Source organism: Piliocolobus tephrosceles, chromosome 1 (assembly GCF_002776525.5).
Source record: "Piliocolobus tephrosceles isolate RC106 chromosome 1, ASM277652v3, whole genome shotgun sequence".
Classification (NCBI taxonomy): Eukaryota; Metazoa; Chordata; class Mammalia; order Primates; family Cercopithecidae; genus Piliocolobus; species Piliocolobus tephrosceles.
The window spans coordinates 26,413,639-26,439,881 of NC_045434.1; the positions used below are offsets into that span (position 1 = coordinate 26,413,639).

A 26,243-nucleotide genomic window follows, 5' to 3' on the forward strand; every position below is an offset into this window, starting at 1 on the left:
CTGTTTGCTCTACACAGGCCCTCAGTGGGTTGGATCATGACCACCCACATTGGTGGAGGCAATCCTCTTAGTCTACCAATTAAATACTAATCTCTTCAGAAATACTCTCACAGACACACTGAGAAATAATGTTTTGTCAGGGTGATAGAAATCTTCTGGAGTTAAACAATGATGATAGCTGTACAATCACATACATTTTTAAACGGTGGATTTTACGGAATGTGAGTTTTATCTAAATAAAATTTTTAAGAAAGAGCCTTAACACAGAGATAAACATAAGCATGTTTATTGTCAACATTTATAGTGTCATGTCAAATAGGTCTGACATAAGCTTAAATAAATATATACTTTAAAAATATAAAATATTTTAAGTTATAATTTAAAATTATCAGTAAAACTCAAACACAAACCACATTGGTATTTCACACAGGTAATTTCTAATGGAGTTTACATAAATATTTACAACACTTAAACAATTTCAAAGAAAATAACAATTTATTCCATACATAGCCTGATCACAGTAGTTGTTCTCTCTTATTTCCCAGAGTTTTTCTGCCCCTTTAAAAGAACCTCTGCTGTTCTGATCCTTATCACATCTCTATTTTGACTGTTGGCTTTGTCATTGCCAGTGTTCAGCCAGAACTTCTCTGAAACTTTTTTTTTCAACACATGCTAAGCTAATGGACGTGTAGGAGAGTTTTGATTCTCACACTCCGCAAGGCTAGAGCAGCTTTGGCAATTACTGACTGAGAATTTCTCATTGCCAGTGATCAACTGAAAACTGGAGATTCCTCTGGAATTGTTAAATCTGCTTATAAATAAACATAAATGCTTGCTCACACAGGCATTCCTCTCTTCCAGAGCACCCTAACATACAGAAGAAAACAAACAGGGAATAACTATTAGACATCTTCATTCATTAAAAATCTACCAGACGACTCTTTTACATGGTGAGTTTCGATCGTGAATTTAAAATCGTCCGTAATATACAAGAATTATGTTTACATATCACATCTGACAAGCATCTTTGTAGGAATGAAAAGCACGTCCATCTTTCTGCATTCTTTTCCAACAAAGACATTCATAAAATTATACCTTCGTGTGCTTGCATTTATGCTTTTATTAGTTCCAAATATTTGGCCTCATGGAAGTTTTTCATCATGGAAACCACATATTTCTGAAAAAATACCTGACAATATACAAACCTTCCATTCAGTTTTTACTCTCCAATTTTACCATGTTTTCAAAAAAACAACTGTAGTAAAAACATTCAGAACTTTATTCTGGTTAACATCATGCCTTCCTAGGGGACAATAGTTTCCCTTTTTGATGTAACTTTATAACAGATGTAACATAATTTATTAATAAACAATGAGGGGGTAATCTAGAATAAGTAACTTTTACCAGATCATAGTTTACAACATTTACAAGTTTTTAAAGTCCCTATAACACTTGTATTGAACGAAGAATTATGGAAGATTATAATATATTCAGTGCAAGTAAAAAGATCACAATCTTTAAGAACTCTTTAAGAAACACTGAATCCCATAGGGATGAAAGTGATTAAACTGTGCATAGCAACCCTCACACAGAGTGTTCAGTAGGATTTGCACCATTAACAACCCTCCATGCATTTGCCTGTGGGCATTCAACATCTGTTTTTTTTTTTTTTTTAAGTTATAATATTTTAAGCCATTTTTTCCTCTAAACTCTTGATAATTATTATTCATTCTTGTGACAGCAACTGTGTAATCAGCTGTCGAAACACTGTGAAGGGCAAAAGAAAGAAAGTCACAGAATATTGTGTTTCTGTGCCAAGATTTTACAGCGAGCAAGGGAGAGTTAGAAAAGGAATTCTGAGATTTCAGAGTCTTGGTCTCTTCACCTTTTCTTGGAAGAAAATATCCTTTCCCTTCTTTAGCCAGCACTCTCTTAATCCTGAGAATAGGAAAGAGAACACTGAGTCGTTTCAGTTGAAGGCTGACCTTGCCCACTGGACTTTGATCTATTGAAGTGGTGGTGGATGTGGCGGTTTCAGCCGTAAAGACATCTGGCATAGTAGGCAAGAAGGGCCAGAGACCCGAGGAGAGTTATCTGTCTCTGTTAACTTCAATGTGTCCCTTTAGTTCCCCAGACGCACCTGTGTTTCTGCAAATATAAACATGTATGTCATCAGAACACTTAATATTCTGCATACTGATCATGACAACAAAATGTACCTTCTAACACAGACTACTGTCTACACTCTCACTAGGATAGACCATGTAGGAACATCGAATTCTATTCAGTTAGGACAGTGATGATAGATACATATTATACATCTGTCAAAACCTACAGAATATACAACACAGAGTGAATTCTAATGTAGCCTGTGGACATTAATGAATAATAAGGTATCAATATTGGCCCATCAGTTGTAACACTAATATAAGATGTTAATAACAGGGGTAGTTGGAGGGGGTAGTGAGGAGATATGTCGGAACTCTTGGTGCTTTCTGCTCAATTTTTCTGTAAACTTAAAACTGCACACACAAAAAAAGTTATTTTAATTTTTTAAAAAGTATTCAGAGGGACTTGACCCTTCCAAATTCTCTCAAAGCAGGTCAGAGTAGTTAAGAACACAAATTTTAGAACCAGACTGCCTGGGTTTGGATCCTGGCTACACCACTTACTAGCTTTGAGATTTCAGGCAATTTACTTAACTTCTCTCTGTCTTATTTTCTTCATCTGTGTGATAAGAAATATAGTAATAGGCCAGGCTCGGTGGCTCACGCCTATAATCCCAGCACTTTGGGAGGCCAAGGCAGGCGGACCAGGAGTCCGAGACCAGCCTGGCCAACATGACGAAACCCCGTCTCTACTAAAACTACAAAAATTAGCTGGGTGTGGTGGCAGGCACCTGTAATCCCAGCTACTTGGGAGGCTGAGGCAGGAGAATCACCTGAACCCAGGAGGCGGAGGTTACAGTGAGCCAAGATCATGCCACTGCACTCCAGTCTGGGCAACAGAATGAGACTCCATCTCAAAATTAAAAAGAAAAAAGAAAAAGAAAAGATAAGAAATTTAGGAACAGCCCATATCTCACAGTTCCTAGCTTAGAAAAGTTTCTAGAATATAGTAAGTGCGATGTAAGGGTCAGCTATCTTCATTATTATCTATCATAAATGAAATTACACAATAAAGCTAGATCTCTGTTTCTTTCCTCTCCTTCTATAAAAAAATGAAACAACTTTCCAGAACAATACCCAGGTGATGATTTCTCCCCTGCTCCCTCCCTAAGATTGGCAAGTTTGGAGGGTTCAAAGAGGAACAGAGCACGTAGAGAAGATACCTCTCTCATAACCATTTGTGAGTTACAAGTCTTACCTGGTTCTTTTGAACTTAAAGGATGTAAGAAGGCTTTTGGTAGCTTCCATCTGATTCAAGACTTTGGCAGCTGCTGTGGAATACATGAGAACACTAGGTCTTCAACATGCAGAGAGAAAAATATGTGGAATGTTCAATGGCATGCTTTGTATAAGAATGCAACTTACCTGGCAGGAACAAATTTCTTTGCTGCAAAAGAAAAGACAAACCACCATTAATTCAGACTAAATGACTTTTAAGGATATATTAAATACAGATACAATGTGACTTAATTCATCAAGGTTGCAAACTCAATGCTTCAGGGCCTCTGTAATAATCAGAGCACAAGCATGGCTCGGTGGCATCTAGGGTAAAATGCAAAGTGCACAGCCATCCAAAGGGCATAGCAGCTTCCTAATGTCAGCAAATAGCTACGGGGTCATCTTGCTTGATTCAGCTCCCAATTTTTCATGAGAAGTCCAAAGTCTGAATTTAAACATGAGATTTTCTATTTTGTAAATGTCAGAACTTAACTCAAAAATGTTTTAAGTACTCTTAAACATGTAAGCCAAAGAAACTATGAGTGTAGTCAGATGTGCTTGCATATTCCTTATGAGATACTCCTAAATTTAAGCCTGCACTCCAAATAAATCTCCTTAGGAAGAATTTTATCCATTTTCCTTAGAGGGCTCATCATGGCAGTCTCATTGCACGATTCTTGGAGGCATCATATAATCCAGCATGGATAGCACCCCCTGGAGTTGTACAATATTAGGCACAGCTAACATTTTTATTTCCTAAAACTCTTCCCACACTGAGTTGTACTACTAACTCTTTTCTTAAGACTTCTGCTTAATTATACTGCATTTATTAGTGTTTATCCAGATTCTAATTATTGTTTAAATTGGTAAGCAAGACCATGACTTATCAATGAGAAAGAAATGTATTTTCAAAAACATTTTTGAAGAACATTCATAAACTTCCTCACCTTTCCGAAAGCATTTCCGAAGCCAGAGGAGAAATGGAGCTAATGTCAGGAGGGACAGTCCAGCAGCAGAAAGTCCAGCTACCAAGGGAATGTTGGACTCAGTGGGAGCTAAGGAAACAAGAGAGGAAGAAATGTCATGAGGAGGAACTGATGTTAAAGTCTCTCTGTCCTGTCCCGTTGGCCTTTTTTCTGTACATTCATTACTAGGAGCAGAAGAACTACCTAGTTTAATACAAGAAGCAGAGATGTGGCATTAAAGGCCTTTGAGATCTGCTCCAAGCCACCTTTGAAGCTATTTCTACCATTGGCAGGCAGAACTCTAACTTGCCAAGCTCGTTCACAATACCACACCACACCTTGGTTAGTAAACACTGCACTTGCTCTCATTCCCTCTTATTTTCCATTTCCCCTTTCTCCTCTCCTCTTTCTGTCTCCTTTCTCCAGTTGTCAGAATTCTACCCATTTCATCAACATGCAACTTCTGTTTTTTCTCTATCCCCGTACAACTTAATATTCACAACTTGCCAACCTGGGCAACCTTTCTGGTTTGGATATAATGGATAGTTGATTACTGTAACAAGATAGCTACCCCTTTTTCTCTTTAATCCCCAGTCAACCACCATCAATCAGTGCATCACCTTCACAGGTAGGCAGCATCCCAGACCAGTGTCCTGTGGCACCACATGTCATTGCTGCAGAGCCATTGAGCGTCCATCCTTCAGGACATGCAAAGTTGCACACAGTGCCAAACACGGGCTCCCCACTGCAGCTCATGTTGATCTTTTCCAGAACTGCCAGGCTTGAACATTTTACCACTGCAAATATTAGGTACACAGGTAGAGTTTCAGAAAAATCTACTGGAAAACTTCTAAAACTTGCTTAAAAGTCAATAATAAATGTAACGTATAAGCACTACTTAGTTTTCAGTGTTTAGGAAACTAGGATCAAACCCCCTTGGGGCAATCCAGGTTCAGAAACTTATGAAGTATTTGACGTGTACCCTAAAAAAGTCTGTGCTCTATTCTACCTTGGCAGGAAGGAACCTCTTCTGTCCATTGTCCCTGAGATGTGCACTCAAGTTGAGTTGATCCATGTAATTCAAATCCTTCCTCACAGCTGAAGGCACAAGAGGACTTGTAGGTGAATTCTCCAATAGGAGAATGAGCACACCTCACCAAGCCCCTTGGGGGCTGGTGGACAGCATCACATCTCACAGCTGGAACACATGAGAGAGCACTTCAGAAGTTTGTTTGCATCTCCAGCAATCATTTCCCAAGGTAACCACGTTCCTAAGCTCTTCAATAGTTTTTATCTTAAAATAAAATAAAAACAAAGACTATACCTTCACATGTGGGCTTCTCATTGTCCCACTCCCCTGTGGGGCCACAATGGAGCCTTTTGGATCCCTTCAACACAAATCCCTGTTCACAGGCGAACTCACAGCTGGACCCATTACGGAAACTGCCAGAAGCACTAGGAAGACAATTCATGTAGCCTCGCTCGGGGTTGGACAAGGCTGTGCACTGGAAAGCTGAGACATCAAAATGATGGTCAGAAAATATTGCAGTGGAACTAGAGAGTACTTGGCATTTGTTGAGTGCACCCAGTTCATTCAAGCAACACTTGGAGAACTGAAGATTCTTTATAATTCCCTGGACAAGTGGGAAGATGGCTGTTTTCTTTGAATTTCAGCCCCCTCACTGATCATGGCACTAATTAAAAGATGAATTAACCAGAACATTAGTTCCTGAGCACTGTTCTTCTAACATACAAAATAAATTATGGTCAAGGGAAAGATTTCACACAGTCTGAGGACAACATATGGGTCATGGATATTTATAGACGGTGCCAAAAAGGAAGAGAAGGAAGCACCCCTATAAAAGTTGCCTGTTTTGCAGTTTGGTTTTTGTGTTATAATGTTTTGCTAATGGAAATCATTCTGTACTGGCTTTGGCTAGGAGAAGGCCAGTGCCTGATAGTCAAAACTGCTTGTTTTCAATATCCTTGCTCTCACTTAAAAGTGAATTAAAGTTTACTGCTTATACATGTATCAATACTATCTCTGTAGCTGACCCCATGCTTGAAACAGTCTCCTCACTGCTAATTATGAGCCATTTCAGAAGACAGGTGTGATGAGAGTTTTATATTCAAATCATGTTCTCATTATTCTGCTTTCTGAATTTTCTAATAAGATTCCTTTAGATTAAGAATTCTATCTATTCCATGCTAATGTCTATAAAGTTATATTAGCACATCACAGTAAAAATAAACCAGCAAAGGATTCATTCTTTTTTTTTTTTTTTTTTTTTTTTTTTTTTGAGACGGAGTCTCCCTCTGTCGCCCAGGCTGGACTGCAGTGGCCGGATCTCAGCTCACTGCAAGCTCCGCCTCCCGGGTTCAGGCCATTCTCCTGCCTCAGCCTCCCGAGTAGCTGGGACTACAGGCGCCCGCCACCTCGCCTGGCTAGTTTTTTGTATTTTAGTAGAGACGGGGTTTCACTGTGTTAGCCAGGATGGTCTCGATCTCCTGACCTTGTGATCCGCCCATCTCGGCCTCCCAAAGTGCTGGGATTACAGGCTTGAGCCACCACGCCCGGCCTAAAGGATTCATTCTTAACACATATGATCCTTTCCCTGGCCAAACATTAGTTCTTTTAAATGAATCTCAAAGATATGAGTGTTGCTCATCAAATCTGATTTCTATAGTTAAAGTGGGTATTGGTTTTTTTTTTTTCACTGTCCAAGTTTGAAGATGGTTGTTCTTTAAGAAAGCAGAAATCAAAGGATCTTAAGCTTACCTTCGCAAACTGGGATTTGCTGTGTCCACTGCCCTTGAGTGGTGCATTCAACCTGGTCTGGTCCCTGCAACATGAAGCCTTCTTCACAGGTGAAGTTGCAGGATGATTTGAAGGTGAACTCTCCAGCAGGGGAATGGCTGCACCTCACAGAGCCATTCTGAGGCTGGCGGATGGCCCTGCATGTCACAGCTGTAACAAATATACCCACTGATATTAGCAGGGCCTATAATTAGCTTGCCTATTTCCAGTATGGGTTGAGAAAAAGAATGTTAACAGTAAGTCTCCATGTAGAGCAACTCTACCTTTACACGTTGGCTTCTCGTTGTCCCAATTCCCAGATGAGGTACACTGAAGGCTCTGGGCTCCCATTAGTTCAAATCCTTCTTCACAGTCAAATGTACAGGTTGTGTTCCATGGGAAACTTCCAGGGTTTTGGAAACATTCCACAAACCCATTGGCTGGATTTGTCACAGCATCACACTCAACCACTGGGGATTTGAAAGAGCACCATGAATTTTACAGAAGAATGATCTTTTCACTTCCTATTGAGCTGGGTGCATAACAGAGTGAGGAAGCTGCCTTCAAAGGGTAGATCCCAAAGTCCTGTAGATCCCAAAGTCCTGTGTCAATTCTTAGGGACATGCACAGCCAGAATAAAAGCTTTTATTCTTTTTCATGGATATTCTGTCTTGTCTGATTTTCACTTTGCCTATGCTGAGTGGTTTCTAATCTATGTTATCATTTACGTGAGGTAAAAAAAAATTTTTTTAAAAAGATTGCAGATTAGGAGTTCTGACCAGGAGTGACATACATAGGCTATTCATTTATATTAGCCGATCAGAACATGACGAACTGTTGTTTTTTTGTTTGTTTGTTTGTTTTTTCTTTTGGCCTCTGGTTCAGAAAGATAAAATTAAGACAGAAAAAGAGGTACTAAGACTGCTTGACTATCATGGTCATAAGTTAGTCCCATGGCATGGAAAAGTTAAACAGGGAAAGAAGATGAGAAAGCCATTGAGATTTCTAGAGCTTTACTGTTTTGTGATCTCCCTTACAAATCACCAGAGCCTCAGAAATATCCGTTTCAAGCATAGAATAAAAAAACCTCTCTCAACCCAAGCGGGTACTGGGTTGGCAATATACATTGGCTGATAGAACAAGTTGTATTAAAAACAAAAACAAAAACAAAAACAAACTTTCCCTGAAGTTTTGAAAATGTTGTAAGTTGGATTAAAAAACAGAAGCAATGAGGGATGAGTTAGAGAACGTTCTGCACATTCTGAGAGGGATTTACCCTTGCAGGCTGGAATAGGAGCACTCCATTCTCCAGAGGGCATACACTGCGTGGTCTCCATGCTGCTTGGCAGGTAGCCCCTATCGCAGCTGACAGAGCAGGAAGAATTGTAGCTGAAGTTTCCCAGTGGGTGACTGCAAACCAGGCTTCCATGCTCAGGGGATTCCAGGGCTGTGCAGTTCACAACTGAAAAAGAAACCCAAATCAGTTCTGCTCATCTCTCACCTTTAACAGAGAAGAACACTGGAAACCAGAACTACAGTTTTGTTGTTGTTGTTGTTAGTTTAAAATTTTATAAAATTTCTAACGGAATATGTAAAATGGACTGTAATTGTACCCCTTTTCTTTTATTCAAGAAAACATTGATCTATAACAACAACAACAAAAAAGCAGTGATGACCACCATTAAAAAAGAAATATTGAGTGATATGGGGAGATAGTGTAATTGTGTTTACCTCAGAACTGTTCAAATTATATGAACAAACATGCAAACTTACAACAAATTTCTTGTTACTTTTCTCACAACTACTGAAAATACTACAGTAAGCTTCCACCCGGGGTGAGAACCATCCACAAAGCTATATTTCAAATTTAAGTACTAGAATACATCACAAATTTTAAAACTCCAATGCTGCACTGTCTAATATAGTAGCAACTATCTATGTGTGGCTACTCAAATTTAAACTTGAAGTTGTTGAAATCAAATGATATTTAAAATTCAGTTCCTCAGTGTCACCAGCCACATTTCAAGTACTTAATAACCACATGTGGCTCGTAGCTACACACTGGACAGCACAGCTATGGAACATTTCCATTATCACAAAAAGCTCTACTGCACAACGCCGTGCTAAGGAATTTTGGAGAGAAGCTAATCTAACTCTCTTAATTTACAAATTTAGGAACTGAGACCTCATTTCATTCAATCGACTTGCTCCATGCTACACAGCTAGTCATTACAGAGCCAGAGCATGAACCAAGATACCCTGGACTCTGTAACTCACTCATTTCTACTGCAACATCTTGTTACCACCTAGATGATGTGAGTACCTCTTCCTTGCAGGGACACAGAACTACAGTTTATTGCATGTGTCCTGTGCGCCAGGCACTATGTAACCATAAGCCTATGAAGTTCACACTATTATCCTCATTTTACAATGAGAAAACTGTGACCTAGAGAGTTAAACTATCTTGTCAAGGTGCCATAATAAACAACTGGTGAATCTAGGACTCAAACCCAGAAGGGTCTGACTTCATAGTCTCAGCTCACGATCACCATATGACACCATCTGCACCAGGGAAGGGAAGGCATGCAGACCTGACTCTAATGCCAGCTAGGACATGAGATCATGCTACCATCTCAAGTGAAGAAAGAGGTGAGAACCAGACTTACTTTGCTCACACTCGAGTCCACTGAAGCCAGGGTCACACTTGCAAGTGTAATTATTGATGGTCTCCACACATTCACCGTGGCCACTGCAGGATGTATTGGTACAGGCAGCTGCAGAAAACACAAAGCATGATGAGGAGGACTATTGCTGTGCTTATACTGAGTGCCTTTGATTTTAGAATCAACAGTGTGCAACGGAGACATCAGCAGTGCTACAGAGTGCCATAGACTTTAACTGAAGTGTTTTATGAAGTTCCAAATCTGAGTTTCAGGCCCACCTATCCTAAACCTTGATGCTAATGTATAGCTGTGGCTGGCACCTACCATAGAAAATTTACTTCTTCACAAACTCTGAAGACAGTTCCCCTACCACAATAAACAAGTAATTAAAATATGTATTGTGTGTGTGCAATGTAAAGAACTACATATTTGCCTACAGTATTTAGATACATTTTATATACACACACACACAATGTGTGTGTATATATATGTGTGTGTGTATATACATATATACATATACATATATACATACATATATACACATACCCACGTTTTCTTGCCCACATTCACACAAAACAGCAAAAGAGAGAAACTTCAGCAGTTAAACAGAATCTTTTAGAACATAAAATGACCACAATAGAGAGCAAGTTTTGCATGCCGTAAATTTGCCAAGATGCCCACACACTGAAACTACCTCCCACTGCGGCCGCAAACTCCCTACCTGTGTAGCACAGGGCAAGCTTCTTCTTGCTGCACCGCTCATCATTCCACATGCCCACATCTTTGTCTCTCTTGATGTAGATCTCCACGCAGTCCTCATCTTTTTGCCTATTGTTGGGTTCCCCTGGAGCCCAGTTCTTGGCTTCTTCCGTAAGAGGTTTCTGGGTTCCTACCCAGACCCACACATTGTTGACTTTTCTAATTCCAATCCAGTAATAACTTGGTGAATAGCTCAATATGGAGTTTAGGTACTCAATCTCTTCTTTGTTTTGAATTGCAACCAGATGCGTGTACCTTTGCTGGCAATAAGCACTGGCCTCATCATAAGTCATAGCTTCCGTGGAGGTGTTGTAAGACCAGGCTCCACTCTCTTTAATGAGAAGCACTAGTGGCAGAAAAAGAAAAGAAATGGTAGAGTTTGGTGCTGTTGTGGTTTAACTCTGATAACTGTGCTTTTTATTGTCTTATTTTTGGCAATGTTTGTGACATGGCCCAGACTTTTCTCATCTTTTCAAAAGTAAGAAGTACGTATGAAGAAACAGTGACTTATCGTTTATCTCTTTTGTGACTGGCCACCCACTAGGTGCTTTACCTGCACTCACTCACAACATTATAGTAAACCCATTTTGTAGTAGAATAATAATCAGAATAACTAAGCTTTATCAAGCACTTAGTAGGCACCAAGTAGCACTATTTGAGGTACTTTCCATGAACCATGCTATTGAATCCTCACAATGCATCTGGGAAATAGGTCATTTATGATCCACACTTTACACTTAAGGAAAGGGAGACACTAAGAGGTAAATGGCCCCAAGCCCGGGGAAGAACACATTGCAGGTAGAGGTCAAGGATGCTGCCAGATACCCTGCACAGGACAGCCCCAGACAAGCAAGGATATTTCAGTCTGAAATATCTGTAGTGCGAGAATGAGAAATCCTGGTCTAATGACACTGACTTACCCAAAGTGAGAGCCGAGAGAAACTGTGAAGCAATCATGACTTCAAGAGTTCTTTTCACCCAAAGGTTTAGGCTTGAAATACTTTACTGGGGAGATAAAACACAATGAATTAGAGAAGGAAATCCTGAGTAGCCAGTTACATTATTCTTCCATGATGTTTAAGGCAGCATCCTAAGATTTTGGGTAAAGGATTCTAGTGCCATAATCTTTATTTCAGAGTTTAATCACATAAATAAACAAATTTTAAGATTTTCATCATTTAGGTCAAAGAGAAAAGACAGGTTTTAGCTACAATTCAATAAGAGCTTGTACAGATGTGGTTTTTACTAGAAGGCTTTTTGCGTATCTGTGTTTCATGGCCCAAGGCTGCCCTTATAAAGCGTTCTGCACTTACTGTTTTGGGAAGCAGGTGTTCAAACCCAGGATCTCTCAGATGGGTATCACTGCTGTCTCTGTCTCAGGTCAGTATAGTAGTTTTGATGTGAAGTCAGCCAAGAACAGCTGAACACTACTGCGGCTGAGGCCCTTTTATAGGAGGGATTGCTTCCTGTGAATAATAGGAGGATATCGTCCACATCCAGTAAAGAGGAAATCCCCAGTGGCATCCAAAAAGTTTCCCGGGAATATCCACGATGCTTAAAATTACAATGATGTCAGAAACTCTGTCTCTTGAAGCTACTTCATCTTTGTCCATGCCTTTATATTGTATATGCAATTTTATTAATATGACACAAATGCATGATTTTTAATTCTAATAATGTAAAGTCTATGTCTTTAAAAAGTTGTAAAACTTTGCGTGTTAGTAGTATCTCTCATGTAGTTGTGGTAGAATTTCAGAAACATAAGGAAACCAAGAATAGGTTTGTCATCCGTAGTCTACTACCTTCAATTTCTCATTCCTGGCTATTGATAACCAATCACTACTCATTTTTTCTTCCTTTTTCACCTGCCAGTTCAACATATTTAACATGCACTGTCTCACAGAGGAATGACTCACAAGGTAGATTTTAATCTTCAGATTTTGCATAGCAGTTATGCCTAAATTAAAATATTATCTAAAAATAGTATCTACCACTCGAATGATTAAAATGATGTCTTATTTTTAAAAAATAAGAAAAATGAGAAATAGGTATTTACATCTGGGAGAGTTTCATGGTTTGTTCAGTGTAAAAAAATAAAAAGGAGGCTGGCGTGGTGGCTCATGCCTTTTTTCCCAGCACTTTGGGAGGCCAGATCACCTGAGGCCAGGAGCTCAAGACCAGCCTGACCAACATGGAGAAACACTGTCTCTACTAAAAATACAAAATTAGCCGGGCATGGTGGTGCATGCCTGTAATCCCAGCTACTCAGGAGGCTGAGGCAGGAGAATTGCTTGAACCTGGGAGGCAGAGGTTGCAGTGAGCCAACATCACGCCATTGCACTCCAGCCTGGGAAACAAGAGTGAAACTCTGTCTTAAAAAATAATAATAAATAAAATAAAAATAAAAAAGAAAACTATATATCCATATTTAATTGCTCCAAATTTTGTTTAATTTTTTTGAAATGTTAATGTGCAAAGAATAAAAACTCTTCCACAATGTACACGGTGACTATCTCTGGATGGCAGGATTTGGGATAATTTTTATATCCTTCATTATTATTTTCAGAATCTTCTAATTTTTTCAATTTCCCTTTTTTTCCACCTTTATCATAACAAGAATACAGTTTAAAGAAACTTGTCTCTAGGCCAGGTGTGGTGTCTCATGCCTGTAATCCCAGCACTGAGGTGGGTGGATCTCCTGAGGTCAGGAGTTCCAGACCAGCCTGACCAATATGGTGAAATGCTGTCTCTACTAAAAATACAAAAATTAGCCGGGTTGTAGTGGCGCATGCCTGTAATCCCAGCTACTGGGGAGGCTGAAGCAAGAGAATCGCTTGAACCCAGGAGGCGGAGGTTGCAGTGAGCTGAATCGCACCATTGCACTCCAGCCTGGGTGACAGAGCAAGACTCCATCTCAAAAAAAAGAAAACGAAAAGAAAAGAAAAGAAACTTGTTTCCAAATGCAACAGAAGGAGATGTATGTGGTATCCTATATTCCTGCTCTGCATTTTGACATTTCTTCTGGATGATTGTACATACATTCCCCATCTCTGCATCTTATCCAATCTCAATGATGGTAACAGTAAATGGGGATCATTTTAATTTCCATATTCAGTAGGTTTTCAGAGCTCAAGTCAAGCTAATATTCTATATCTACTGCTTTTTAAAATAGGAGGTCTATCTAAAAATGTACCATCAGCAGACCTGAAAGAGTAGTGGTAAAAGCCTCGTTTTTCTCTTTATTTGTTAGCACTGGTCTTTCTGTGTTCACAAAGATGTCAAGACCCAAGACAAACAAGAAAAGAGAAGAAAAATGCCAAAAAATACAACTGATTAGAAAAAAATAACTTACTTAATGAATTTATTTCAACCCCTATTAAAAAACATAGAATTGATTCCCTCCACCCTCCCACTCTCTTACAGGATCCAGATAGTGACATTATTCCAATTCTTTATCCCACTTTACTTAGCTCAATGTGGTTGTTGCTTCAATAAATTCAGAAGAGTGATCACTCACACAATGTTTATTTAGATTTTAGGGCAGAATGTCAAGCTGGGTTAATACATTATCTGTATGTATTTTATTTTTAATAAAGTATGAATACATAATCTGCTATTTTTTAAAAGCATGGTCAAATGTATAGTGTAGGCAAATCTTAAAAAACAATTTATCTTCGATATCAAAAAAGTACCTAATATTTTGCAAATAGAAATTAGTTGTAAACATCCCTAGATAATTACCTTTATTATTGTGAATTTTTCATGACTAAGTTTATAGTTTATCTCTTCCCCTGTTTAAAATTAGTTCAAAGGTATCTAAAAATAGCCCCAGTGGTGATGCAGTTTCTATTTTACTTACATATATATGTCCTGGACCCCCAATTGTAATCTCTAACATTTATTGAGTGCTTACTATGTGCCAGGCCATGTTCGGAGCATTTTGTATGTTCACCTATTGATTATTTAATCCTTACAACAGCCTGTGAAATAGGTACTCTTATCATCTCCATTTTACAGATGAGAAAATTGAGAATCTGGGGGTTTTATCTCATTCAAAAGCACAGAGCTAAGGGTTGAAACCAGGTCGTTGATATCCAGAGCCCACTCCCTTACTTGCTACTCCAAACTATGATTTCTTTTGTTGTTATGCTCCAAGATTCCTTGTTCTACCCAAGTTGCCTATACTCTTCTTGCCCTCTTCTTCCTGAGACCTCCTTGACCATCACAACTCTCCACTGAGAGGGCTGTGTCCTGGGTTCTGAGACATGGGGGCTGGAAGGGACCCCAGGGGCAGCAAGCAGTAGGGAGAGAATGCAGTGAGAACAGATCCTGGATCCCCAGTGCGTAGGTAGAAAGTGGACAAAGGAAAAAACAAACAAGGCAAGCGGAGCCACGCCTAGGTAAAGTTGATCCCTAAGCCACACTTACCAGAAGTTCCTGATTCAAAAGCAAATTTTCTCTCAGGTAAAAGGGCAAAATGATTATTCTAAATTTACATTGAGAAAGCTTCAGGGAGAGAACCCAATATTTTTATGGAAGAGAGAAATGGATAAGAGAAATAAGGAGTAGAAGAGATAGGTGAATAATAGTAACTTATATGTGGAATATATGTAATATACATAATATATATGTAATATATATGTAAAAAATACATATATAATATATATGTAAAAAGTATATATAAAAAATATATAAAATACTGTGAAAGAATCGAATCTCGAGACCTCAAATTCACTATGCCAAAGGGAAAGTTAAGCTTGAGAAATGAGTCATGCAAAAACTGCCTTCCTTTTTTTCCCAAATACCTGTAATTTCACATGCTGACTTTATCATATATAAAATGTAGATGTACTGAGCAGGAGATCAATGCATAATTTCCCTCTACTCCCTTCTTTTTACATGTAAAGTGTAGACTTACTGAGTGTTAATCAGAGCCTTGCAACAATATAAACACTTGCCTCATTGCCAACCCGTCTTTCGTTTTTCTTCTTTCCCTCCTGCTTGCTCTTTCCCCTCTAAGGATGGACGTTCCCAAAACCCTCTTTGGAAAGAGCAGAGGTCACAGATCCCACAGTGATTTGTGTTTCTTTTACCTGGGACAAAATAAATCTCCAATCTATTGAGATATGCTTCAGTTACTTTTTGGTTTACAATATGTACATATTTTCATCTATCATGTATATAATTTATATGTATATAACATATATATACGTGTTTTAACCAGAGGTATGTTATTCAAAATCCACTTATCCTTACAATTACCTTCATTCTCCCACAGTATTTTCTATGTCCCTGCCCCTGAGGTTGGGACTGCAAATCAGGTACATGGGTACTGGGAGCTGATGGGCTCCCTTTTGGCTGCCTGGGCTGCTGAAGAGGCCATACACAGACCCGGCTTTCCTCTCATGGAGAGGCCCTGGGCCAGCACGGGGTGGGAGTGGGATTACAGCCAGACTATAGCTTCTTCACCTGCTTTTTCCTCTCAGGATCTCATAAGAGGCAATTGCTTGTTTTTTGAGGGTGGGGGCAAATTGGGGGAGTTGAGGAAATTGGGTGAGATTTGAATAGTTGGGCGTGTTGAATATTATGAATATTATCTCCCTCTTCAAATAATCCAAAATATACCCCCAAGAAACAGGCTGATTAGAGGTGCTTCAAGGCTCCACTGAAACTCCCAAACTCTGAAGATGTAGCTGGCTGTTACCGGATGGCCGGTTTTCAAGCCTGGCCTCACAGGGACCCTCTTGGCAATTTCCTACATGGGGGAAGCATCCGCTACATGGATGAGAATGAAAAGAGGAAAGAAGACGGTGCAAACACAGGCACACCCCAGTGTCTGCCACCAGGGCTATTTCATCTATGAGGTGTCACCCTTCCTGGCTTTATTGCCTCTTTTCCTGGAAATCTCTTGTCCTCTCCTCCACACCCTTTAATCAGGCATCAAAGACTTTAACCACTTTTGCTGTGTGCCCAGGCCCAATTATTCTCACTTTTATGGCAAAGGGAATGAGAGATGGAGAGACGGTCAGAAAGAAGAGATTGGGGACCCCAAGACAAATGTTAGAGTTTTAACCAAGGCCACCCTGTGGACAGATTATTGGGTTTAGTGGAAGGCAGCACTGGCCACAACCACACGTGGCAAAAGCATCTATCGAGAAGTGAAGTTATATTTGGGTCCTCAGGGCTGAATATGACTGGGAAGCAGGGGCGGTGGTGTCCTCCTGCCTTCCTGAGGCTGTCTGATCCCTTACTTCTGGGAAGGTTTGTTTTACCCCTGAGTGCTTAGTTTTGAAAGCCTTAGTTCCCTCTCTTCCATAAAAAAGCTCTACTCTGCTAACATCTAAGTTACCTTTGCAGTCTTAGGTAGAGGAGGAAATCCCAATAAACATTCCACCCTATTTGCAAAATACAAACATGGTATTTCTTGCATTCCCAAAATTGTAAAACAAAATGTTCATGTATCACCACAGTGGAGAATGGCATTTTTTGTTTGATCAAAACCTAAAAATATTTGATGAAAATGTGTCTGGTTCTAAGTTTATTTCCCAGAAAGCCATGTTTACTCACTTGGAATTTATAGACATTTTATAATATCTGAGTCGAGTAGGAGCTCCGGGCTCTATCTCACTCTTCTCTCCCACACCCAGGGGGAAGTGTAGGGTTCTCAGACTTTAGAATAAAGAAGAATCACCTGGACAACTCACCTAAAATGCACATCTTCAGGTCCCATACTCAGAGGCTCTGACTCAACAGGTCTGGGTAGAGTCCAGGAATTTGGGCTTTAAATGAGTATCTCAGGTGATTCTAACACAGAATGTGTAAGACGACCAGATCCTATCACACTTAGATATATTGGCCTAGGGCCACCTAACTTGGAGAAAATGTTAGTAAGATCCCATGGTTGGTGCTCAACTATAGGTACCAGAATTTTTATCAAAATTTACTATCATTATGACACCTCTCTTTGGAACTGGAAGGCTAGAACCCCACTTGTAAAGTGCTGGGGAAATACATGGAAAATTTAGGGTGAGTAGCATTTTGAATTCTTACACATGGAAAGTGAATGTGTAAGAATTCTTACCAACAATAACAAAAAAAGAGTGAGAGAGAATAACTGCTAAAGAATTAACATAAATACGTATATATTAATTTATTATCTTTTCTCTGATTCCAGAGGACTTTGTAATTCCACTAATTCTCCTTGAGCTTCCAGGATGATCTGAGACTTTAATTTTTCATGTGCTTTTTGCTTCCTATTTGGCAGTGCCTTATCTTGAAGTTTCCGCCTTCTGCTTGGGGGCCTAAAAACTAACTAATGGGAATTTTTTCAAAATGAGCCAACTCTGGTGAATTCCCAAAGCGGAAGAAACAAGTGAGGATGGGCTGGTTAATTAAGAGAACTTTTCCTGAATGTAGCCAGACTGTTTGCCGACTGTTAACACGAGGGAAGAAATACCCCTGGATTTTAGAAGAGCCCCTTGTTTGTTTTCCTTGGCCACTTGTGCTGCTTGTTTTATAAGTCAGAAATTTCCTGAAGGACTATTATTAGCTTTGTTCTCAGTGCTTCATGTCAGAAAAATTCTGCTCTGGCCACTTTTAAACATATAATTTGGATTTTACTGTATTATAAAATGTAACAATTACAGACAGCTCTAGAAGGACACCAAAGGGCAAAGAAAATGGGTAACCTTTTTAACCAAATCTAAAATGGGTGATTTTGGAGAAGTAGGAGAAAAACCTGAATTTTCTAGATCTCTTTAGACCTCAACAACTGATATATTAATTTTGTAGGTCTTTGATATTTGGAAATGATTGGATTAACCTGATAACAATGAATATTTAAACACAGTGATTTGGCCAGGAGCAGTGGCTCATGCCTGTAATCCTAGCACTTGGGGAGGCCGAGGCGGGTGGATCACCTGAGTCCAGGAGTTCGAGACCAGCCTTGCCAACATGGTGAAACTCCCTGTATCTACTAAAAGTACAAAATTAGCCACACATGGTGGCGTATGACTATAATCCCAGCAACTCGGGAGGCTGAGGCATGAGAATCGCTTGAATCCGGGAGGCAGAGGTTGCAGTGAGCCAAGATCGTGCCCTTGCACTCTAGCCTGGGCAACAAAAGCGAAATTCTGTCTTAATAAATAAACAAATAAATAAATACAGTGATTTAACACAAGAGATTTCTATTTCACACTAATGAGATCTGTGACTGGGGCAAGCTTCTTTGCCTCATTAAGTCTCAGATTTCCCAAGAACTTATTTATTTATACCAAGAGTGCTTGACTACCATCTCTGTTAGCTGTGACATAATATGACAAAAGGTATAAATAGGGGAAAAGGCACTAATTTATATCAAAGCATTCTTTATTTTTCCTTGCTGTGAAGTTTTTAGCTAATAATTCATAAGAATATATCATATTTAGAGTGTTTACTATGGGCCTAGCAATTCACATACATTGCTTCTTACAAACTTTACAAAGTAAAGGTAGATTTTAGTCTCATTTTACGGAGGACAAAACAGAGACCTGGAGAGGTTACATAATTTGCTAGTGTTTTTTCCACTAATAAATGGTAAAGTGGAGATGCAATCTCTGTTCCTCTAAAATCCATGTCCTTTTTATTGACTCCATGCCTATTCAGATTTAAATCTCAGCAGGGAAGTAAACCTTAGTTTTTACATGAGAAAATGTTATAGCAACCTTCTTGGCTTCCTTTACTCCCACCCCAGTTTCGTGAGCTTAATGTCTTAGATCGGGTTCCTTTAGAAGCAGAATCTGAAATAAGGATATGGGTGCCAGTCATTTACTGAGAAGGTGATCCCAAGAAAGCCTAGTAGGGAAGTGAGGACGTGAGACGGGGAAAGGAAGAAATTCAACAAAATTGTGTTAATAAGCAGGTTGCTGCTATAGGCAACCATGGGGCTCAGTTGCACTAAGGAACTCTCTCTCTTACAGAAAACCTGTCTCCCTAAGGAGGGGCAAGAAGCCTGCCTAGGGTATGTATCCACCAATTCAATCACTGGCTGAGGGCTGATCCTGGGAGGGCATGGTTAATTCCTCTGCACTTTCAAGTGGATTCCTGTGGTCAGAAAAAGTCCTCTACAATGAATTCCAGATGCTTGTATTTAAATCTGACATGATTGGAATGCTGCGTTGGGACAGGGTGGGCGTTATTAGTTTTCTGTCACTACCGTAACAGATTACTACAAACTTGATGGCTGTGAACAACACATATTTATTATGTCATAGTTTCTGTGGGTCAGAAGTACAGGTTAGCTCAACTAGTTTCTCTGCTCTAGGTTTCACATTGCCAATATCAAGGTGTCATCCAGTTGGGCTCCTTTTGGGAGGCTTGGGGATGAATCCACTTCCAAGCTCATTCAGATTGTTGGCAGAATCCAGTTCCTTGTGACTGCAGGACCAAGGTCTCTGTTCCTTTGCTGGCTGTTGGCCAGGAGTCATTCTTAGCTTCTAGAGACTACCCGTACTCTCTGATTCTTGTTTCTACTTCACCTTTCAAATGCAGTGGCTAGTCAAGTCCCTCTCTTCAAATGTCTCCAACTGTGCCTTCACCTCATTTCTTCTCTGTGTACCGCGTCTGCCTCTACTGCTTGTAAGAGCTCGTGAGATTACATTGGGTTTACTCAATCCAGGATAATCTCCATATTTTAAGGCTAGCTGACTAGTGATCTTAATTCCATCTACAAAGCCCCTTCTAATAGAACTGTATTAGTCCATTTTCATGCTGCTGATAAAGACATACCCAAGACTTGGCAATTCACAAAAGAAAGAGGTTTAATTAGATTTACAGTTCCACATGGCTGGGGAAGCCTCACAATCATGGCAGAAGGCAAGGAGGAGCAAGTCATGTCTTACATGGATGGCAGCAGGCAAAGAGAGAGAGCTTGTGCAGGGGAACTCCTCTTTTTAAAGTCATCAGACCTCATAATACTTATTCACTATCACAAGAACAGCATGGGAAAGTCCTGCCCCCATGATTCAATTACTTCCCACCAGGTCCCTCCCACAACATGCTGGAATTCAAGATGAGATTTGTGTAGGGACACAGCAAAACCATATCAAGTACCTAAATTCACGTTTGATTAAATAACCAGGGAGCAGAACTCTTCAGGAGTGGAAGGCATCTTTAGAATTCTGCCCACCAAGGCTGGATGCCATGGCCATGCCTGTAATCACAGCACTTTGGGAGGCCGAGGCAGGTGGATCATGAGGTCAAGAGATCGAAACCATCCTGGCCAACGTGGTGAAATCCCATTTCTACTAAAAATACAAAAATTAGCCAGGCATGGTGGTGGGCGCCTGTAGTCACAGCTACTTAGGAGGCTGAGGCAAGAGAATCACTTGAACCCGGGAGGTAGAGGTTGCAGTGAGCCAAGATTGTGCAGCTGCACTCCAGCCTGGGAGACAAAGCGAGACTCTCTCAAAAAAAAAAAAAAAAAAAAAAAAAGAATTCTGCCCACCATGGTAGGCTGTCCTACAGAGACATAACCCAGGAATTAGGTGAATGGCTAACCTAAATTAGCACTGTGATGTGTTTTCTGACTTGGTCCTTATAGCTCCTCTGCTTAGATGTGGAACTAATCCATGAATGCAAGGGTTTGTCTAGACTCTTAAGTGTGAGTTAAATATACAAAGTACTGGAGATATTATGGGCGTCTCATCCATGTCCCCTTGACATTTATCTTTCTTGGATAACCCAATTCTATTAGTTTTTATATCTCATTTGTTCCTATACTCTGTGAACTGATGTCCCATAAATAGACATTTCATTTTGCCAGTCTTCTTGAACAATAATTACAATTATTAATCTAGCAGCTATGATTAATTGGCCACTTACTTCACATTAGACACAGCACTTAGGACTTAAGAAAACCATGTCATTTGATCATCATAACATGGTCAGGAATTACGTATTGCTATCCCAATTTTTCAAAGAAGGCACTGAGGGTTAGAGTTTAAATAACTTGCTTAAGATGTCATAGCCTGTAAGTGACAAAACTAGGACTCAAACCCAGGTCCATCTAACTCCAAAGTCTATGTTCTTGGCTACCACACTGCCTCTCCTATAAGTGACCTGTGGTTTTACTGCTATATTCACACTCTACTAACTTTACCATCTCCCATGACTGTCTCTAGAGGAGGGCACACAGCACAGAAAACACATGAATGCAAAATAAGGAAGGGCCTACTTACTACACATAGCCATTCTAATACCTGATGTTTGCTCTAATCCAGTTTTACTATTAATTAGTTGCTGGTGCCCAAATCTTTACTGAGAAATGGGGATAATTTTGGAAGTCATAATGATGCCTTCTTCTCATAGGGTATTTTATTTGTTGTGTCTCCAGGCCCCAACACAGCCTGGCTTTTAGTAAATTATCAAAAATATCTGTTGAATGAATAAATGTAGTCACCTGAAACATGTTAAACATTTGTCCATGTGTCCTAATCGTAGCTTTCAGGATAGTAAGCATTCTAAAAGAAAAGCATGCACACAGTCCTTGCTACATTAATTTCTCACAATGTAAAAAAAGAAAAGCATCTGAAAAAAGCTGCCAGCCCCTGTATCTCCTAATATCAAACTGAGCACAGATATGGAGAAGCTAAGGGAGCGGGATGATGGGCCATGCCTCTATCCTCACCATGGCAAGAGTCCTGGGGGGTCAGACCTGAGGAGAGCAGGAAGCGTCTTTTGAGGGACACATTACTGAAATATTACATACACAGTTCAGCTGTTTTTGTGTGTAAAGGTAGTGGGTTCTCCCAATAAGGAAGCACTTCTTTTTTCTTTTCTTTTCTTTTTTTTTTTTTTTGTGACAGAGTCTCACTCTGTCTCCCAGCCTGGAGTACAATGGTGTTATCTCGGCTCACTGCAACCTCCACCTCCTGAATTCAAGTGATTCTCCTGCCTCAGCCTCCTGAAAAGCTGGGATAACAGGTGTGTGCCATTACACCTGGCTAATTTTTGTATTTTTAGCAGAGATGCGGTTTCACCATGTTGGCCAGGCTGGTCTTGAACTTCTGACCTCAGGTGTTCTGCCCGCCTCGGCCTCCCAATGTGCTGGGATTACAGGAATGAGCCACTGCACTCGCCAAGCACTTCTACTTATAGCATTTACAAACCCTTCTTAGAATATTTTAAAATTCTAAGAGAAGAGTAAATTGAGCCTTCCCAACTAATTCTAGGAGGTTATAACCTTCATACTAAAACTGGGCAATGCTCGCACAAAAGAAGGAAGACTGGGCATTGGGCCCAGTGAGTCTTGGAAACCTCATCTGTGCCAGCTACCCCGGCACGGCCTGTATGAGTGGATGAGAGTTTTGTCCACAGACAATAGCCATCCATCTAACTGTGATAAAGGAGTCAAGGTGGTCAGCTGCATCTCTTTCACCTGTTTGCCAATGTTACACAGGTTGAAAAGCTAACATTTATGTGAAGCAAAGCATCAAAGATGATGAAATGATCAACCTGACAATGAGTACCGTGCCTGCATTATCCAGAAAGGGAACTGTGGAAGATTTTGGGCTGAATTTCAAAACAGAATTTCCTCACTCTCTAGATGTTGGCTTACTTGGCCTTTGATGTTCAGAGGTGGTACCTTTGGGTTGTTGAACAATGTTGATTTTGGAGAGAAAACAGAGTTAAAAAAACCCACAGGTCATTCCCTGGGGAGTATTACCGGAATACAGAGGATAATTTCAGCAAGCCAGCAAGGCCTCATCTCTGCTTCTAGTAGATAGGAAGAAAGGAAGAGAGGAACAATACTTTTTTAAGAAGCTCAGCTTTATCGCTTTATCTCATGGAAAGATGCCTCCAGTCTGTCTGGCTAAAGGTCATTGGCATGGGAAAGTCTTTATCTGTGATTCTAACAAGTGGAATGTTTCCCTTCATTTAGAGAGCCTTGTCTGGCTTGGGGAAATGAAACACTTTCTCCGACATGAGTGGGCTGTAACCCCTGCTACTAAATACTCAGAAGAAATAAGGCGGTTGTGGAGCAGTCAGGAATGAGTCACTTGCCTCCCTGGAATATTCAGAAAACTGAATCAAAAGTACATTCTTCTGGGTTTTCTTAGTCTAACAGACTAAGGGTCTCCACTTTATTAAACTTCTGGGAAACAGCATAGAATGGGAGAAAAAAACTGGTCACTGTAGTCATGCAAATGGGTATTGCTGCTAACTAGCTATGTGACCTTAAGCGAGGTATTAACTCTCTCTGAACTTCAGATTCTTCATCTGTAAAATAGTGTATCTGTAAAATGGGAATTCTTTTCATATCATAATGCTGTAGCTTTTTAAAAAATTAAAATGGATGAGATGATCAGAATAAAGAGTCTGGGATATATAGTCACTCTATATATAGCAGCATGTAAAGATCCTGTTAGAAATGCTAATTTTACAGTTAGCCATTTGGAGATGATCCACCAAAGCTGCTTATGTAGAGGCAACTGAGAATTTGCCTGTCCTTTAGAATATGAATAAATAACTGTCAATGATGTCTCAAGCCTAGAAAAACCTAGCAACCTGGATGGGTGGGAAATTTCTAGGCTAGTATTGAGAAGCCAATTTCTTGAGAAACAGTTCCTGGACTGAGTGAAGGAAAAGAAACAGTAAAACCCATGGTAAAGCAGCAAGGCTCTCTAGACGCTCTGGAGAGGATGAATTGAATTCTAGAAGATGAAGTAGGGAAGACACTTTACCTTCTTGTGAAATGAATTCAAAGACCTTCAGGAATCTCCAACCGTATAAATGGCACCATAGCTGTATGTTCCATGGAACACCACTTCCCAGAGACGCTCAGTGAAGAAAGAATACCATGGCCAAATAAGTTTGGAAACACTCCATAATGTGGCCACCGCCTTGAAGACTCTAATCCACATTAGCATGTTAAACACTCTGAGAAGTCCTGCAGAGCAGAAATGTGCTTCACATCTGCTAAGCCAGCAGTTTCCCAATATACTTGGTTTTGGATACTTTTTTCCCTACAACACCATTTTCTGATATGCTTCCAATGACATGAAATAAACATATATGCAGGAGGTTCTTCATTAGGGAATAATTTTTAATAGAAAATATTGAGAATAATTTTTAATAGAAAATATTGGGAATAATTTCTAATAGAAAATATTGAGAATTTTTAATAGAAAATATTGTGGGTTTGGTTCCCACAATATTTCCAAAACCACATTTGGTTTTATGACCACAAACATAAAACCAGCCACATGAATTTTTTGGTTTTCCAGTGTATATCAAAGTTACATTTTTACTATACTCTAGTCTATTAAATATGCAATAGCATTATATCTAAAAAACAATGTAAACACCTTAATTTAAGGCTGTGGCTGGTTTGATTTTCTATCCAGACCACGAAAACTTTCTTCATATCAACAATAAGGCTGTTTCACTTTCTTACTATTTTTTGTGATAGCACTTTTCCTTTCCTTCAAGAATTTTTCCTTTCTATTCACAATTTGACTGTTTGATACAAGAGGCCTAAATTTTAGCCTATCTCAATTTAAGGTGTTTACATTGTTAGCTAAAAATGCTAATGATCATCTGAGATTTCAGCAAGTCATAATCTTTTGCTGGTAGAAGGTCTTGCCTCAATGTTGATGTCTGCTGATTGGGTGGCTTTGGCAATTTCTTAAAATAAGACAACAATCAAGTTTGACATATCAATTGACCCTTCCTGTCATGAAAGATTTTTTTCTCTGTAGCCTGCAATGCTGTTTGATAGCATTTTACCCACAGTAGAATTTTCAAAATTGGAGTCAATCCTTCCAAATTCTGGTGCTGTTTTATCAACTAAGTTTATGGAATATTAGAAATCCCTTGTCATTTCAACAATGTTCACACCATCTTCCCCAGGAGTATATTCTATCTCAAGAAATCACTTTCTTTGCTCATCTATAAGAAGCAGTTCCTCATCCACTAAAGTTTTATCCTGAGGTTGCAACAATTCAGTTACATCTTCAGGCTCTACTTCTAATTCTAGTTCTCTTGCTGTTTCTATCTCATTTGTACTTACTTTCTCCACTGAAGTCTTGAACCCCTTAAAGTCACTCATGAGGGTTGGAATCAACTTCTTACAAACTCCTGTTAATGTTGATATTTTGCCCTGCTCCCATGATTCATGGATATTCTTAATGACATCTAGAATAGTGAATGTTTTCCAGAAGGTTTTCAATTGGCTTTGCTCAGATCCATCAGATGAATCGCTATCTATGGAAACTATAGATTTATAAAATGTATTTCTTTTTTTGTGGGGGCATAGGGTTTCACCCTGTCACCCAACCTGGAATGCAGTGGTGCAATCATAACTCACTGAAGACCCAAACTCCTGAGCTCAAGTGATTCTCCCACCTTGGCCTCCCAAAACACTGGATTACAAGCTTGAGCCACTGTGTCTAGCCCAAAATGTATATCATAACTAATGAGACTTGAAAGTCAAAGTGACACATTGATTCATGGGCTGCAGAATGGACGCTGTGTTACCAGACATGAAAACAACGCTCATCTCCTCATGCATCTCCTTCAGAGCTCCTGGGTGAGCAGGCGCATTGTTAAATGAACAGTAGTATCTTGAAAGAAAGTTTTTTTTCTGAGCAGTAGATCTCCACAGTGGACTTAAAATAGTCAGTAAACTATGCTG

At 39.7% G+C, this 26,243-nt stretch overlaps 1 protein-coding gene across 1 annotated transcript; it reads right to left on the bottom strand.

The window, feature by feature from the left end:
* Positions 1–270: 270 nt before the first annotated feature.
* On the bottom strand, positions 271–11,992 carry SELE (selectin E). The gene is made up of 14 exons (XM_023207125.1): positions 11,884–11,992; positions 11,491–11,575; positions 10,533–10,916; positions 9,815–9,922; positions 8,425–8,610; positions 7,433–7,618; positions 7,131–7,319; positions 5,676–5,864; positions 5,361–5,549; positions 4,972–5,148; positions 4,334–4,441; positions 3,534–3,555; positions 3,367–3,439; positions 271–2,148 (listed from the first exon to the last, which is right to left on the bottom strand). The coding sequence occupies exons 2-13, from the start codon at positions 11,525–11,527 to the stop codon at positions 3,382–3,384; spliced, it is 1,833 nt and encodes a 610-aa protein (XP_023062893.1). The 5' UTR covers positions 11,528–11,575; positions 11,884–11,992; the 3' UTR covers positions 271–2,148; positions 3,367–3,381.
* Between the last annotated feature and the right edge of the window lie 14,251 nt (positions 11,993–26,243).

What these genes read in the sequence shown, in the direction of transcription:
- SELE (XM_023207125.1), bottom strand. Translation starts at nt 11,527, where the DNA reads ATGATTGCTTCACAGTTTCTCTCGGCTCTCACTTTGG. An exon ending in TCTCTCGGCTCTCACTTTGG is followed by an intron (nt 10,917 to 11,490) that starts GTAAGTCAGTGT and finishes TTCTGCCACTAG; the next exon opens with TGCTTCTCATTAAAGAGAGT. An exon ending in AGAGGTTCCTTCCTGCCAAG is followed by an intron (nt 5,149 to 5,360) that starts GTAGAATAGAGC and finishes TAATATTTGCAG; the next exon opens with TGGTAAAATGTTCAAGCCTG.